This window comes from Marmota flaviventris, chromosome 2 (genome assembly GCF_047511675.1).
Source record: "Marmota flaviventris isolate mMarFla1 chromosome 2, mMarFla1.hap1, whole genome shotgun sequence".
Classification (NCBI taxonomy): domain Eukaryota; kingdom Metazoa; phylum Chordata; class Mammalia; order Rodentia; family Sciuridae; genus Marmota; species Marmota flaviventris.
The window spans coordinates 168,817,006-168,834,308 of record NC_092499.1 but is presented as its reverse complement, the minus strand read 5'-3'; the positions used below and the strand labels follow the sequence as shown (position 1 = coordinate 168,834,308).

At 39.3% G+C, this 17,303-nt stretch overlaps 1 protein-coding gene across 1 annotated transcript in view; it reads right to left on the bottom strand.

The window, feature by feature from the left end:
- Pak5 (p21 (RAC1) activated kinase 5) overlaps window positions 1-17,303 on the bottom strand; it is a 114,021-nt gene that overhangs the window by 13,632 nt on the left and 83,086 nt on the right. The window contains exons 3-5 of the mRNA XM_027921577.3: window positions 5,201-5,692; window positions 3,039-3,172; window positions 2,065-2,191 (exon numbers count right to left, since the gene is read on the bottom strand). Coding sequence (XP_027777378.2) covers window positions 2,065-2,191; window positions 3,039-3,172; window positions 5,201-5,692 — 753 coding nt within the window. The remainder of the gene's footprint in view (window positions 1-2,064; window positions 2,192-3,038; window positions 3,173-5,200; window positions 5,693-17,303) is intronic.

Genomic DNA, 17,303 nt, shown 5'->3' with positions numbered 1-17,303 from the left:
TACAAGTGGACCACTTATACTGATTCATGGGCCAGTTCCATGTTTTGCAAACTGAATTTGAGATTGTGGGGCCTAGGTGCTTTCTGAATCGGGCCAAGGAAGAATTCTTGCTCTTTTCCTATACTTCTGTTTTAGGAAGATTATGCAAAAATGGACGCTGACTCTTCCCTTCCCTTTGGGCTATATCCCTTTCTAGTAAGACTTTGTATTTTGTCTTATCAAGACATGGAATCTATTTCCCCACCTTTTGAATCTAGGCTTGGCTGTGTGGTGTGACTTACTTTTGCATACATTATGTAAGCACAGGGTTTGAAAGAGCTTGTGGATCTGCAACAGGGCTTACTTGTCTTGCTATACTTGGGGACCTTGCTACCAGCAACATATGAATTACAGGTCTACTCTACTGGGAGACAAACAATACTTGGTTGGGGCCAGGTGACCTTCCTGTGTCTTCTGAAAACCAGCCAATTGCCAGGCAAGTGAGTGAGACCATCAACTGCAGTCTGGTCACAAGTTCATTAGCTTGTGCCACATGGAGCAGAGACCAGTTGTTCCACTGGTATCAGCCCAGAATGATGAGCCATAGATTTGTGAGTAAATAAATGGTTCTTGCTTTAAGCCATTAAGTATTGTGAGGTTTGTTACATAGCAAAACCTTACAGATGCTCCTTGTAGTCCTGCTTTTAAAAATTTCAGCCTGAATAATGCAAAAAGTAGGACCACAAACTGCCCATTAAATATAATCCCAAGTTTGCAAATTATGTATACATGGAAAGACAGAAAAATATTAAGTAGGATTGAGTGATCTTTATTTTGTCATCTATTCTGAACTTACTAACTTCTCTACAAAAAAAAAAAAATATTTTAAAAACAAAGTAAGAAAAGCCAAAGTGCTTGGGAAGTTTCCTCCTGTTGTTCTCTGATCATCTCTGGGCAATTCTGATGTGACGTGAACATTCTCCTTAGGGCCAAGATTACTGGATTATAAAAGATAGGTACATCAAAAGGATGACTGGCTCTTTGTCCCAGAGCTATTAACTCTAGTGGGAGTATCAGGGAATTTAAATAAAATCTATGCTTCAGAACTATCCTATCTAACTAATCCTTCCTTGGAACAGCAGTTCATTATTTCCTTAATTGTTGTATGCTCTGTACCATGTGTAGCTGCTGAGATTAAACAGAATCCTCTGGGTATGCTGCAGTGATGAGAAATGCAGAAGTTGGGCATGGAAATATTCTGGTGTGATGAGTATTTTCTGTTTGTCCTTTCAGACACATTCTCCTCCTTTCTCTGAGCCTTAGGAGGCCAATCTGCACTGACTGTAGTGATGGCTCCTGACTGGGTTGAGCCAGTGGGGAGCATCAGTAGATGACAGAAACAAGGGGCAGAGGGAGGTTGGGGTAGTTATCCTCAGCTCACATGCTACAGGTTTACCATGGACTGGATTTCACCAAAACTCAGAGTTCCTGCCAGACAGACCTGAATACTATAACCTATTTCCAGATTCCAGCAAACAGTTCCCTGCCTCAGTTTTTCAGGCATGAGGTAGAATGGTAGTCTATTGTTGAGTATTGCACTCATGTTTGTGCCCTATTCCTTAAGAATTTTCTATGTCTGCTTGAACTTTTATAAAATATTATTAAGTAACCTCTCTGCAAATTATCCTTTTGGAGCTTGTCATCTGTTTCTTGCAGGGCTTCTGAGAGACCCTGTAGACATGGATATTTGCAGGAAGGGGAGAAACACAGCCCTAGAAAAGTCAGCTCCTCTCCTCCAACAAAAGGAGAAATGTGACAGAAAATGAAATTTTCAAAGCTTTCATTAGTTCCTATACTTCATTGTAAAGGAGGCAAATTACCCATTCCAATTCAGGTCACAGGTAATTCAGAGGAACAGGTTGACACAGAGGATGGGAAGGCAATTTCCTTTTTGTAAGTCTTCTGGAAAGTGTTGTGGGTGACTGGTGACTAAGAAAAAATTAGAATTATGAAAAAGTGTTCTTAAGAGAATAATGTGCATGACAGATGAAGTGATGAAGGAGGAACCCAACGTGAAAATCTTACCCGGCCATCACTTGTCAGGAGGATGGAGTCACTCTTTATATCCCTGTGAATCACTCCTTGGTTGTGCAGGTAGGAGAGAGCTCTCAGCACTGACAGACAGACAGTAGCTATCTGTTCTTCATTCATTCTAGAAAGGAAATAACAGTTCAGGAACAAGAGAGGTACAAGGGCATCTTTCAAATTCTCAGGAGAGGTTACTTTTTTGTGTTCTGGAGAATTAGTCCATGTACTGCAGCCCATATCTGGAAAATCTGCAGACAAACAAAAGGAAGGTTCTGGCTTGATTGCCAGAACACAGGTTTGGTGTCAAAAATTAAAGATGTCCAGCATAAATCAAAAGAATGAGACCTCAGTTTTTCAGCTCTGGGGTCATTAGTACAAATTTACTTCCATGGATTCTTACAAAAAATTTCTTAGGCATTAACAAAACTGCAAGACTGGTTTAAACCAGAATTGAAGAATTTCTTTCTCTTAGGAGGCTTGCTTTCTAACATTAAACTTTGATCTTCTACCCGCCCTTTCCTTCCTTAGGTTCATGGGGTGGTATTATGGCATGACAACTCAGTATTTCAACTCTAGTTGGTAATGAGCACTTTTGTTGTTTGTCCCTTTGCAGATTGCTGATTTTTAAATCAATGGCAGGGTTATAGTTATAGCTCAGTGGTAAAGTGCATGCTTAGCACCAGCAAGGTTCAATTCCAACACACCAAAAAAGCAAAAAAAACCCCATAATAATAATAATTGGGTATTAATAACCTTCTTAGGGTAGGTAGAATGTTAATTTAATGAATGGACTACACATGCAAGATATAACAATGAGAAATCTGGGAAACATAGGAGAAAAGGAAGTTGTGTTCCTTGATTCCAAAGAGTTTACAATTTATGAAGAGTTGAGAAGACAGTCATTGAGACCTTACCTTGGAGGAGAATATTAAGCACCTTGAATTATCTGCCTGGATAATAAAGAAATGTACCTGGTATGAGTAACGATGTCTGTCAAGGCACCACCTTCTAGAAACTCCATGACCACCCAGAGCTCATCTCCAACCAGGTAGCTGTTGTACATGTCCACCACATTTTCATGGTGGTAATCCCGCATTATCACAACCTGGATGAATGAGAAAGATAATTTTTGACTTGTTTTGGTGGAATTTGGCTGGCTGTTCTCTAGTGGCTGAAAAGGTAGATTAGAAAGTGGAAGAATATGTACAACAAATATACATAAAAGGCTTCTTTAATATAACAAGAGCTGTGTGTACAAAGTAATATGATGTGCCCTATAAACTTACTGTACAATTTATTCATATCTATCAAATTAACAGAGATAACATGATAGTATCTGGTAATGCTAGTGAAGGTGAAATAGGTCTACTGGTGAGGATACCAATTGGTATGAACTTTCTGGAAATACTATATGTCATTTCCCTAAAATATGATATATCATTAGATCTGTTAATTCCACTTCTATGAATCTAAAGAAATTATCAGTTATGAGGCCAAAAACATGTGTTAACAATATTCACTACAAAATTATAAAAGTCTCAAATTAGAAACAATAAAATCAGAAACTGGAAGTAAATTTGACACATATATGTGACAAAAAAATTATTGGCCATGAAAATGATGTTTTGACATGTAGAAAAGAAAACATGTTAATATATATCTTATTTTAATTTTTATTAATATCAACTTAATGTTAATAGTAATTGAAATTTGAATGTTACTAAACTATAAAGGGGCAGGGAGGGGAAGAGTAGAAGTTCAGTGGATTCAACAAAGGGAAATGAAGAGAATATGGATAAGAATAGAAAAGACAATGAAATGAATCTGACATGACTTTCCTATGTACATATATGAATACACCACAATGAATCTCAATGTGGTATGCCTTGGCAAGACTGGGGTCCTAATTAGAATAAAATATTCCATGCTTGTATAAACATATCAAAATAGATTCTATTATTATTTATAAATAAAAAATAAAAAAAGAAAGTTACCAAAGTACACATATAGAATTATCCTAAAGAAAAGAGTTATATAAGTAGAAAAAATATTTAAAAAAGCACTAACATCTTAATGTAGGCATTGCTTGCTTGTGGAATTGTGTGGGACACTTTCTTATGCTTTCCATACCTTCTGCAGGAAGAAATCATAATTTTTTATAGTTAAGAAAAAAAAAATTTTAAAGTTCCTAAAGAATGACAGGCCATTGATTAAACCTCAGTTTACTGACTTACAAAAATAGGTTATAAAGGGTATAAATAGTATCACAACAATATAACATGTATACAGTTGTCCCTCTGCTTCCCTGAGATTTTCATCTGTGGATTCAATCAATAGTGAATAGAAAATGATTTTTTAAAAAATGCATCAGTGGGGCTGGGGATGTGGCTCGAGCGGTAGCGCGATTGCCTGGCATGCGTTCGGCCTGGGTTCCATCCTCAGCACCACATACAAAGATGTTGTGTCCGCCAAAAACTAAAAAATAAATATTAAAAAAATTCTCTCTCTCTCACTCTCTCACTCTCAAAAAAAAATGCATCAGTACTGAACATGTACAGACTGTTCCCTTTACTTTTATTATCTAAACAATGTAATATAAAAGCTACTTACATAGCATTTACATTACATTGGGTTTTAGAGATGCTTTAAGGTATACAGGAGGATATGCATAGACTATATGCAAATACTATATACTGTTTTATGTAAAGGACTTGAGAATTCACAGATTTTGTGTCTGAGGGGATCCTGGAACCAATTTCCTACAGATGTGAAGGTTGATCTATGAACAGCTGTAGACAGTGGAGAAAGGAATGCAAATCACAGGTCTGTGGTCAACTTCCTGCATAACCTTGGGAGGGTCACTTAATCTGAGCCCAAGTTTCCTTGTTGCTGAAATAGTGAGAACACTTTCTGACTCATGAGGTTGTGAGGTCCAACTAAATTAATGCTTAGCACAGTGACTGACATGCATGAAGTACTTTATAAAAGTGACAGCCAAACACACATAGAAAAAGACAAGTAGAAAAGATTATGTGGGTGCCTTTCTAATGTCCTCAAATGTACACGTGCTGTTTTTGAAATGGGATATAAATGTTACACTGGAGAGAAAGGATGATCCAAACACACCATTTACCTCATTAAAAAGCAATTCTCGCCTCTGTTGCTTTCGAAGATCCATTTTTTTCACCGCCACTTGCTTTCCCGTGTGTTTCTCGCTTGCGATGCACACGATGCCTGTTGACCCTTCTCCGATTTTGATAAAGTTATCCAAGTATTCTCTTGGGTCTCCCGGGCTGACTACCAGCTGCAGAGCAGCCCTGAACTGTTCATGGGACACCCTGGAGGGCTGCTGGTCTGAGGCGGAGCCCCAGCTGGGTGGGGGGTAGGTGCTGGATGAAATGCTGAGAGAGCTCAGGTAAGAGGCTGTGGAGATGTACTGAGAACTGGTCTGCAGGGAAGGGTGGTGGTACAGGGTGGCTTTGTGGTACCCAGAAGGGTACTGGTGGCTGCTTGAGGAATAGCCTGCTTTGCTTTGACTTTGAGGTAGTTTAGCGGGACCCCTGGGGTAGGTGTCAGACCCTGACAGTGGAGGACTGAGGACCATCTGTGCTCGATCATAATCCACCTGGAAAGACAGACATGGATGGAAAAGATTCACATGCTGGATCCAAATGGGAATGGTCAGCTGGTAGAATGAAGGTCAACAATAGGTGATGAAAAGATATAATTGGGGCACCAACAGTACTGGTTACACTAAGAAAGAGTCTTCTCCCATCAGTGTACAACACAGGGGGAGTTTTAATTCATGTGTAATTTTCCCAGGTGTATTTGTGGCTTAACAGTATTTTCTTGTTCAGTATTTTGAGCAAGAATTTCAGGGGTAGGAGGCCTTTTCCATGCTTTTGAACTCACAGACTTAAAAATGTTATGTACTATCCATACATAACATAGTACATCTATCTGTACAAGGGAGAACATGACTCTTGGTACTAAGCAGCTTTTGCTTTGGTGTAGACCATAAGGAAAATGAATGTAACCGTATTGCCAAGTAAGTACAAATATAACTGAAAGCAACCAAAATTTGCAGGTGTATGCATGAAATCTGTATATTTGGCCAGCTCCCAAAGGGATGGCAGCAAAGAACATTCCACTCTGATTTTGAAGAGTGGGTGGAGGGAATTTAGCAAAGAATGGGAAGGGAAGTCCAAGTAAGGGGACCATTCTTATAGGATTGTAGGTGTAGGTCCCAAAAATCACTTCTTTGGAAAGGATCAGGAAAGAGCCCTGTTCATCACTGGAATTGTACACAAACCACATCATACCATGTTCACCTTCTTGTCCAGGCCAGAAAGTGCTAATGGATCAATGTATCCTTTTTTTTTTTTTTTTAATAAGACCCTATGACAACACAGTACTAGTTACATAGGTGGTACTCAAAAATGATTAGCTGATTTTGACCTCAGCCTCCTTCTTAACACAGCACCCCAAGAAATTCCTGTCTCTTTGTTGTGATATGCATAGAATGACATTAACTTGCCCCTGTATTCCTGCCATCTACTGTAAGGATCTATATCTACTCTAAGATGGTAGTTATAAGATGGTCATAGCTATTTGAAGTCAATAAGAATAGCTATTTGAAGTCAATAAGAATAAAATAAAAAATTGAGTTCCTCAGTCATACTAACTATATTTTCAGTATAAAATAACCATCACATCAGATATCATTCCCATAGATCATGACCTCCACTGAAGTAATGACTACTGGACAGCACTGTTCTAGGTAAAATGATTGTCCCCACTTAGTGAATTTATCCACTTATTCAACATACTAATATTTGAGCAACTGCTGTATGCTAGGCACCCTTTCAAATGCTGGAGAAGTGTTAACCAAATATCCAAATAGATGATCTTTCTGCCATCCTGGAATTTATATTCTAGAACAAGAGACAAATAACAAATAAGGAAGTCAATAAATATATAGTATGTAGTTCATTCTTAAGTGACATGAAGAAATTTATAATAAAACAGACTAAGAGGGTTGAGAGTAATGGGGTACCATCTTGGATAGTATGGTCATGGAGGGCCTCTGTGAAGGGGTACCTTTGAGCATAAATTTGGATGATGTGAAGGAACCACCACCATTGTTGTCTGGATTTGGGATGGTCCAGGCAGAGAAAAGCACATAGGGGATTCTAGGCAGATCCAGACTTGGAACCTTTGAGGGACAGCAAGAAGTCTCCAGTAGAGTGGAGGGAGGGAGATTCAGAAAGAGAGCAGAGCTAGAGGGAAGATTATGGAGGCCTTGGCAAGGATGTTGGCTTTGGCTCTGAATGAATTAGGAGCCAATGGAGGTTACCAAACCGAGAGGAGTAACATTGTCTGGCTCTCTCCGGCTGATGAAGGAGAATATATTTTGTAATGTAAATTAACTGCTGTAATCCATGAGGGCTGAAATTAGGATGGTTACTGTATATGGGGTAAGATATGGTGGGAACAAGGATAGGGCTTGAAAGTAGAGTTGCAAAGATTTGATGATGGGTTGGAGGAGAAGTTGAAAGAGAAGAATCAAGATGACTCACAGGATTCTGGCTTGAAAAACAGGCCACTTAATGAGATGAGGACCCAGGGGCAGGAATAGGCTTGTGGGTATAGTAGCAATGAGCCTTCAAGTTGACTCCTGATGTTCCCTGACTCCCAATATTTACACTCTGTATGGTCTTCTTCCACATAGTATCTAGATGATCTGAGTGATCAAAGAATATGGGAAAAGTCATGATAAGTACTTCTCCTCCTCCTCCTCCTTCTTCTTCTTTTGGCTAAGTCAAAACAAGCTTGTAGTGTTTTTTCTGTCACTCAGATCCCTTGCTCTGGCTTTTTGCAACTGCCATGTCATTATGACACTCAAGAATGCTATGGAGAGGTCCATGTGGTGAGAAAAGGAGGCCTCCTGCTAAGAGTTAGCTACAAACGTAATTCTTAAGCCAACAGCCATGTGAGCCATCTTAAAAATGGATCCTCCAGTCACAGTCCAGCCAACAGATGACTGTAACCTCATGAGAGATGCTAAGACAGAACTGACCAACTAAGCCCTCCAAAATTCCCAACCAACAGAGACTAATGTTTGTTATTTTAAGTTTGGGGAGTAATTTGTTAATCATCATTTTTTTCTCTTTTTCCCAGGAGATAGCTCGTGTTAGAGCAATTGATAACTAATTTCATGGGAGACCTGGCCCAAGAAGTTGTGTGAGATGATAAGTGTCTATTGTTGTTTCAGGCCATTAAATCTTGGAATGATTTGTTATACAATAATAGATACCTAATACATGGGAGAAAATCAAGAGTTCTGCTATGGCTGGCTTAAGTTTGAGAGAGATATTAAACATCCACATAGAGATGTCAGTTAGGTGACTTAGATATGCCAAAGACAAGGGAAGAGTTGAGGAATCTGTGAATCATCAGGGTTTGATTGGTATTAAAGCCATGATGCTGAATGTATAGGAGAAGGTCAATGCATTCCACCATCTCAGAACCAGAGGGTGCACAAGCATCTCGAAAAAAGGAACAAAGAAGGAGAGGCCAGTGATGTAGAAAGAAAACCAAGGAAGTAGCGTGTTCTAGAGGCCAAGCAGGAGGTATTTAAAGAATTTAAGGAGTAATGAAGCATATGAAATGCCTCTGAGAAGTAGGATGAGATCCATTACTCAGTGGATCCATCAAGATGGTAGAAGTAGGTAGATGTCTCAAGCTCCCACTCCATCACATTGCAGAAAAGAAGAGCTATTCCATCAAATTAGGGCACAAGGACTGTATCCAATGTGTTTTACCATTCTCAGTTCTTTTTTTTATATGAGTTTCTTGTTTATATTACATTTTCTTGATGCAGGGAAATTGTATTTCAAAAATAGTGTCTACCAATTTTAGTATATTTCACATTTTATCCAAACAACATGCCTGTTTCCTCCTCTTTTTTAGTAATAATTCTGCAGTTGACCTTTTTTTTTCTTCTGTACTGTTCATTGGCTTTAGATGATAGGGCTGCCCTGGTAAACATGTTACAGTGCAACCCTTCTGGCTTTAAGAGACGACACTCCACTCAAGTGAACTCACCCATTCAGTTAACTTCAAAACCCACCAGCAGGTAACCAGGGCATCGCAGGTACAAGGTCCATTAAGCCGGGACCCTGTCCTGGATGCAGAAGACTTTCATGTAAGGATGAGTCCTGACCTGATGGCTTTAGTTAAATCACCTAGCCTCTCTAAGCCTCAGTTCCCTAATCTTTAAAATTGAATAATAATAATAATAATAATAATAATAATAGGAACTCCACAGGGTTGAATACACAATGGTTTCAAACAGTGGCTGGCCAATACATTTGAGGCAGTGTTATTGTTATAAAGTACATTGCATAATAGTAAAATAAAAAGTGATTTAATAAAAAGTGATATTAATTAAATTAGTAAGCATTTATTGAAGATTATAATGTAAGGTGCCATATATATATATTCCTGTAAATGAATTCTCAAAATAATCAGACATGGTGTCTTTCATTGTAATATATTGGCTTTAAAATATATTGAAAAATATATTACAATGAAAATATTCTATTACAAAACAGGCTGATTTTTTTCTAAGGCTATGTATTTGTGTTACACAAGGAAAATTCTTCCATGTGTCTATATGTACACACAATGGTGGGGAGAGATTAATGTCAATGTAAGTTAAACAATTGGATCTTCCTTTAAATTGGTCTTTGGATTTACAAAATCTAGGCTAGTCAGCAAGGCCAGGGTGTGCAGAGAAGCAAAGTCTTTGATTTTTATTTTTGAAAGTGTGTCATGGGAACCTTTCCATGCTATCATCTCCCTGGGTCTTTCCTGGAGGATTTGTTTTTGCACTTTAAACAAAATTGCATTCATTCACCACAAGCATGTATAACTGATCTCCGAAGACACATTATACACAGGAAAGCTGTGTCCCATAGGAATTGGAAACACTGCTGCACACTGCATTAGGTCTCTTTTCTCCCTTATCGCCTGTCAGCAGTATGACTGGGGTCTAGAAGAGGGCTCCTGCCTGCGTGAGGGGGACAATTTCCAGTTACAGAAGGAAGGCAGCAGTCAGAGTTCTTTGCTGGGAGCTAAACATCTTTGAAATTAGTTCTTTTAGACAAAAAGGTACAATTATCTTTTATGGCTGCTGGTAAGAGTGCAGACTTTTCAAAAAGCAGTAAAGGACAACCCCTACCCACAAGAGAGAATTTTCAGAACTAAACTCAAGTACTCAAAGAAGAATGAACTGTTTGCTTCCGAAAATGGAACATGTGATCTTTCCCCAGGGCTTTCATCTATTCAAGGGGAGAAGAGAGGACAAATAAGCTGAAGGAGAAGTACATGAGTGATCCTGGTTGTCTCCACCATGTTGCTGAACCATGACCTTCAGTTGGTTCTGAACCCAACTCTGGATTCCATGATGGTACACTTCACTGGCCCACACATTTGAGACCAGCCTCGTTATTTTACACTCTGAGAATCAACTAATGAGCACTTTATTACATTTTGTGGATGGTAAAACTGATGCTCACGGAGATGAAATTCTCCCCAAATCAATCCAAGGCAAATGGCCCCATGCTCCCAATAGGATTATGCAACCAGATTCTTCTACTTAGTCCAGTCCTTTGTTGCCATGTTCCATTGGTCAGGACACTGGTACTATTTGCCTGTTTTCTTGCCTGCCTTGGCTTTTCTACCATTACTTTCCACCCCCCTTATCTATATAATCAAGGCTGGAACACTTTTTTCCTCACCAAATGCACAGGCATTTTACTGAGGTCAAAGTGTGGCTTCTTTGATTAAGCAACTGCTTTATTAGAAGCTATTCTTACTGGACTGATAAATATGAATGTTAATAATGATATTTGTTATTAACGCCAGGAACTATTTAAGGCACTCTATTTATTACTGCATTTAAACCACAAGTTATAAAATAAGCCCCATAATTATTCCATTTTACCAATAATGTGACTGAGGCATAGTAGGTTGAAATACGTCATGCAAAGGACCCAAGGCTACTAAGAAGTTAGAATGAGGGTTCCGGTCCAGAATCATTTTAGCACTTGAATTCTTCAGGAATTCACAGAGACAGGTTACAGTGACAAGATGGGGAGTGGGGCACAGTCAAGACAGAGGTGGAAAGACTGCAGTGACAACTACAGAGATAAAGCCTGGTCACGGTGTTTCACTGGGGGTCCAGATGTCTGAGCAGCCTGGAGGAAAATGTAAGAATTGGACCAGAAAATGATGAATGATAATGCCTACGGGAGGTGAATGGAAGAAAAATAACTGAAAAAAAAATCTTGGCTGAGAGAATTAAGCTTAAACACACACACACACACACACACACACACACACACAAATAGCCATCACAGCAAAATAAGTAGATCACCTATGTACATAATTGGTTCAGCTTCAGTTTTGCTTTGGTCAGAGAAGAACTTGGTGTTTGTTTATATCAGCGCTCAAGCTGTTCTTCTTTATGTTCTTTTCAGCAAGAAAGCTGAAGCTTTTTCCTGTGATAAGTTCTCCTCGCCTTAAACATTTAGAATTATTTGATTTTCCTACTATGAATTGTCTTTACTCTTGACGATAGCCTATATTTGACAATAGGTAAAACATAAATGATGAACTTATCTATACATACAGTTTTGCACACATGTGCTCATGCATGTTAAGAAAAGTGTGCAAAGGAGTGAACCTTGAATTGCATGGTCTTTTCTACAATCTTATTTGCTAATATATTCCAGAAGAAAAAGGAGTAGGCACACAGTTTATATGAGCAGGACTATCTATTGTATCATGAAAGAAATGTGGGATCCAATCATTTAGTAAAATTGCAGTGCAATAGAATTGGACCTGAGGTTAGTGAATCCAATGTTCCATGTCATTTCCAAAAGATTTATGTATGTCATTTACCCTGGAAGACCTTATTGCACAAGCTGGGAGCTGCTGAACAGGAGAGAAAAGAAGCTATGGAGGAGAGAAAACAATAGATACCACAAAGACTTTCTTTCCATTCCATTAGAGAAAACAATCTTGGATTTTTGAAACAAATAACTCCTTACGAATGAGGCCATAGTTTGCATACCTTAAGGGGGAATTTCCATATGGCATGGTGAAATCAGAGAAGAGTAGATGGATTGTTTTGCAGAGTATCACCCAGGCTGCCAAACTCCTGAGCTGCAGTATGAAACTACTAATGGTCATTGAAAATCTGCCACATTTTGAGAAGGAATTCGCTCTACAGGAATCTTTAAAAATACTGACAGAATGATTAAGTATTTGTGATTTCCTTCCTTTTTTGAAGTGGTTAAGAACATATACTTGGTTTTTAATTTCCTGATACCATTTTTAGCATATCATATAATTAATTCTTACAGAAACATGCTTTTTCATGTCTCTATTCAAAATCAAAAAAGGCCAGGAGGTGGGGGGGAAAGGCTGTATTATATAGGAATAAATAATATCCAGTTAACAATCCAGCTCGACTACCCTTTCACACACAGGGCAGCATCCCAAAGATAGGGTCAGACACAGGCTTGTGAATTATCAAAATTATAAATAATTATAGCAATGAATTCATTTAATCAATCAATTTCAGCAGAGGTATGCTGGGGTAGGCAGGGCATAAAGCTCCACACAGCTATCAATTGCTCCGATTACAGCTGGCTGTCAGCCAGAATTCCCCTGATCCATGTTAGTTAAATGCACATTAATCTGAATTTGGCAGTGTAATCAAGGACCTAACTGAACTGTGAAATTGAATTCTGCAGTAGAACATCATTTGAGCATTTTGTGCCAAGACTGGAGGAAGAAAAAAAGCCTTGGTGAGGGAAGGTGGGAGAAAGAAAAGGAAGAAAAACAATTCTGCTGCAGCATCTATCTGTCACAGCAACCTTGGGCACTGAGGACAGGGAGGACATGGCTGGATCGTGCTGGACTGGGGTGTGGGTGTTAATGGGGACTGTGAAGTGCTCTGTAAAAGGTGGAGAGTTACAGGGGATGGGAGGCAGATGCTTTCAGTGCTTAAATGGATCTCTAATACACCTTTTGGGAGCACAAGGAAACAAAGAGACTGCTCATCCCCTTTTAAAAACAGAACAAAATACAACCACAGATCAAGTGCTGCTTGCTTGCTCTACATAAATCAAATTCACAATCAAAGAGAATCATAGTACTCTATTATCTGACCAGGGTAAGAACATCTCAAATTCTCCTGACTTGACTCAAGGAAGAATGTTAATAGAACCAGCCTTGGCTTTGGGGAAGGGAAAATGATGGCTTATAAGAATTCTGGGGAGAATCATTAACTTGCTTTTTCTACAGGAACATTTCAGAGACTGGTAATTAGGGCAAGGCGATTCATGAAGTCTGGTTGTGCCTTACAGTTCCAATATTCCCCACACTGGACAAGAAACACCACTGATAGGGAGCTATTTCCCACTTTCCCTCATGTGGGGTAGACCAGCTGGCCTGTGGCTGATGGATTCTTCTATCTCCATCCTTGGATTTCCACCCTCTGCTGTTCTGATCTAGGTGGTTAAACCTAACTGCTCCAGTCTGTCTTTCAAATTGCAGGGTGTTAAGGAACTATTTTATCTCCAATTGCATTCTAAAGAAACAGTTGCTGCTACTCCTGCTTGAGGCAAAACTTCAACTAGTACCCAGCCATGGTTGATCTCTTCTGAGATATTTATTTTCATTTACAAAATGGAGCAGCCTATTCCATAGTGAATATTTCGTTCACCCTGGTGGGATGATAACGGGGCATAGGACACAGTTTCAGCTGATGTTTAATTTCGAAAAAAGAGGCAAGCACACATGACCACTGTCAATGAGTAATAGTAATAAATAGGCCCTGGTGGCACCTGTAAAATCAAGGTGTCTCCCTAAGGTGCTAATGCAGGGGGCTTGCAATGTAGGTTAAGTTCTAGATGGTTACACACTTGCAGGATTTCCACACTGCATGTAGGACAAAACTATTTGCCATTGTTGATGGTTTTGCCAGGAATCTCTCTCAACCATTCTATCAGATTCCCATCTAGGCATGTAGAAGCATATACCTTCTGACATGAAGTTTGAAGAGCCATGTACTTCTTTGCCTTACAAAATACATGGTGAATGCATGCTGAAATGCATGTTCAGACAAGCATTTCATGACCTCTGCAAATTGGCAAAGCCAGCATCCACAAAGACTAAATCCATAATCAGCAGGCTCAAGCACACAGGCATTTCAGGCTCTTCTTCTACCTCTCAATTGGCATATCCAATTAATCCCCCATAGTTGCTGCTCCAAACCTCAAGAATGCATCCTCTATTCAAGAGCAGTGCCACAGAGCAGATTGTTCTGACCTGGGATCCCTCATAGCCTGCAGCAATGCTGAGGAACTCTGTGCCTGTGGGGATTGGCTCCTTGCCTCAGCATATTGTTCAAATGTGTCAGAGCCTTCTAGAGAACAGGGATAGACAATACCAGCTCAGAATCATTTTGTTTTTAATTTGGTAATGGGAAAACCCACACAAAATGACCAAAATACAATTAACTTTGAACTCCATGAGACTTCACAGGAAAATGCATCCATTCATATGCTAAAGTCTCTATCAGAAGGGACAGATGTTAGAGTTGTCACACTGAATCACCACTTTGAATGCTTTATGAACCTTAATGAACACCCTTTAGGAGCATATACTACAGAAAATAAACCTAAAGGCAATAATACCTATTGTTACATTAAATGATTTGGTTCGTCTTTTTCTCTTCCTTTCTTTCTCAGACTTTTTAGTGCAGCCACCAGGATTTATTAGCAGTGTCATTTCATAAGGTATTAGGGCCCTAACCGGTCTCAGAAAGGTGTTCTACTGGGATCCTCAGTAGAAAAGGAGCTGATAGTTTTGTTCCTGGGCATGATGCATGCCATAAAGAACAGTGAATCATTAAGCTACTGATGCAGGAAGACTCAGCACACCGAGTTTAGTGATTTTTCCTTCCAGAGAAAGCAAAGTGATTACTATGCAGTGGAAAACCATTGCATAGGTGACCCCAGAAGAAAGGTCTAGGGAATCCTGACAGACTTTTATTTACATCCATCATTCTTAACTCCTTAGACCCCTTAATGTGCCATCTGTCTGTGACACCCTGGAATATAGCATTGGTTACCCTTGTTGTCCTAAGCAGAGGAGGTGATAGGGTGAAATAGAGTGGTTTTTTTTTTTTTTTTTTTTTTAGATATATAATTAGACGGTTTTCACTTAGCCTCTGGCTCCCTTGAAAGGCCTGAGAATTTCACTTCCATTCTACAAAATGAGGCAAACATTGGTGGCACCGGGGTCCCCAAGCCAGCTCAGTTGCCAAGGTTTTGCATGTCCTTGAGGAAGTCACTAAGCTACTCTGGACTTCTGTGACCCACATGTCTAAAATGAGGACAGTCATAACTATAGGTTGTGCAGAGGGGCCATGCAAGTGGTCAGACAGAATTTGTTCTCATATTTTAAGAATATATAAAAGATTATACAGAGAGAAAATGTCTATGGCCAGCATATGTGTATATGGTGACATGTTTTCCATCCAAAAGTATTCCTGGGAATAAGTGTTAATACTGAGCGCCTGCCATGTTAACTCTTCTATGTTTATTAATCTTTTTAAATTCTTACCCCAAGTTCAAAGCTTTAAATCATTCTACAGATGAAGAAACTGAGGCACAGACAAAACCACACAGTAAGTACTCCAAGGGCTCAACTTTGCAGTTTATTTACAAAACCTAAACTCTTCTCCTAAGCACTTGATCAATGGTAGCTACAGAGTGGAGGTTCTCAACCAAAGTGATTTTATATTCCTCTACCTATGAGGCATTGGGAGTTTGTGGAAATATTTTGGTGGTTACAAGAGGGAGGGAGGCAGGGTGCTTTTGGCATCTATGGATAGAGGCCAAGGATGCTGTTGAATACCCTATGATGAATAAATAGGACATCCCCTCATAACAAATAATCAGTAGGTCCCAAATGTCAATAGTGTCAAGTTTAGAAACCCTACTATTAAGTGGAACAAGATGGTGCAATTGGATTGTTGTATTAATAGCTAACTTAATTGTCAATGCAGCTTCATTATTTCAGGTATTAAAAAGAGTTGTAAGAAGGTAGGTTAAAGCCTCGCACTCCCAGAAGCTGCCTCTTGCCAAGGAGGTTGGATCCTGTGTCTAGTGAAGGGGCTAAATCCAGAGTTGGATCCCAGCTTTGCTGTGAGAGGACTGGCCAGGCAGTTACTGAGTCTCTCAAAACCCTTTTCCTCATCTGTACAACAGAGGCAAGAGTTCTTACCTGATGGGGCTGTGAGGCTCCATAAGATAATGTGTTTAACTGGCAAATGCCTAATGAACTGGTAGAATTGTTAATATGCTGGGGCTTCTCAGTGGTTACAGTCAGAGCAAGAAATGGATGTGCTAGGTCAGCACCAACACACAAGCCAGCAGCTGCCTGATCCCTGGAGAACATCGGATGAGCCACATCAAATACACAGTGGCAATATGTCTAGCCAGCTCTCCTCTCTCTAAGGCAGATGTATTTGCATGGGAGTGTGGAAAGCATTCTCTCTCTATATCTGGCAGTTTTTATAGCTCTGTGGTGTAAATGGTACTTTATGGTTTTAGTTTGACTTTTCCATACCTCAAAGTTTTGTCTGCTCAGCCCTAGTGAAAAACATTTAAAAGTGGAGAGTAGAGGTTCATATCATTAGATTTCATGACACTCTTGATTCCTGTCATGCTAACAGGAAAATCAGGTAGGAGACAACATTGGAGGAGTTTTTACATGAGTTAACATTACTATTTTTTATTTTCTTTAAGCAAAAATACAAAACTAGTGTCAAACACACAAACACACACACACACACACATACACACACACACACACACACCCTCCTCATTTTTGCTCCATCTGGAAATCTCCATGAGTTTTATGTTTTCTCTCACTATTGGAGATGTAAACATTATTCGCCCTCCTCTAGAAATTGCTATGGGGCAAAGCCAAAAGATATGAGTCGTGATTGCTATTTCTTCCCTCAGCTGGAAATTCAAATGCAATTGGTAGATTTCTAAGAGTACAGTTCTAAAGACATAGGCACTTAAGTCTTTTTAGAGAGATGTTGTATTTTTAATCAAGCAAATGTTTTAATTATCAACATGCTTCCT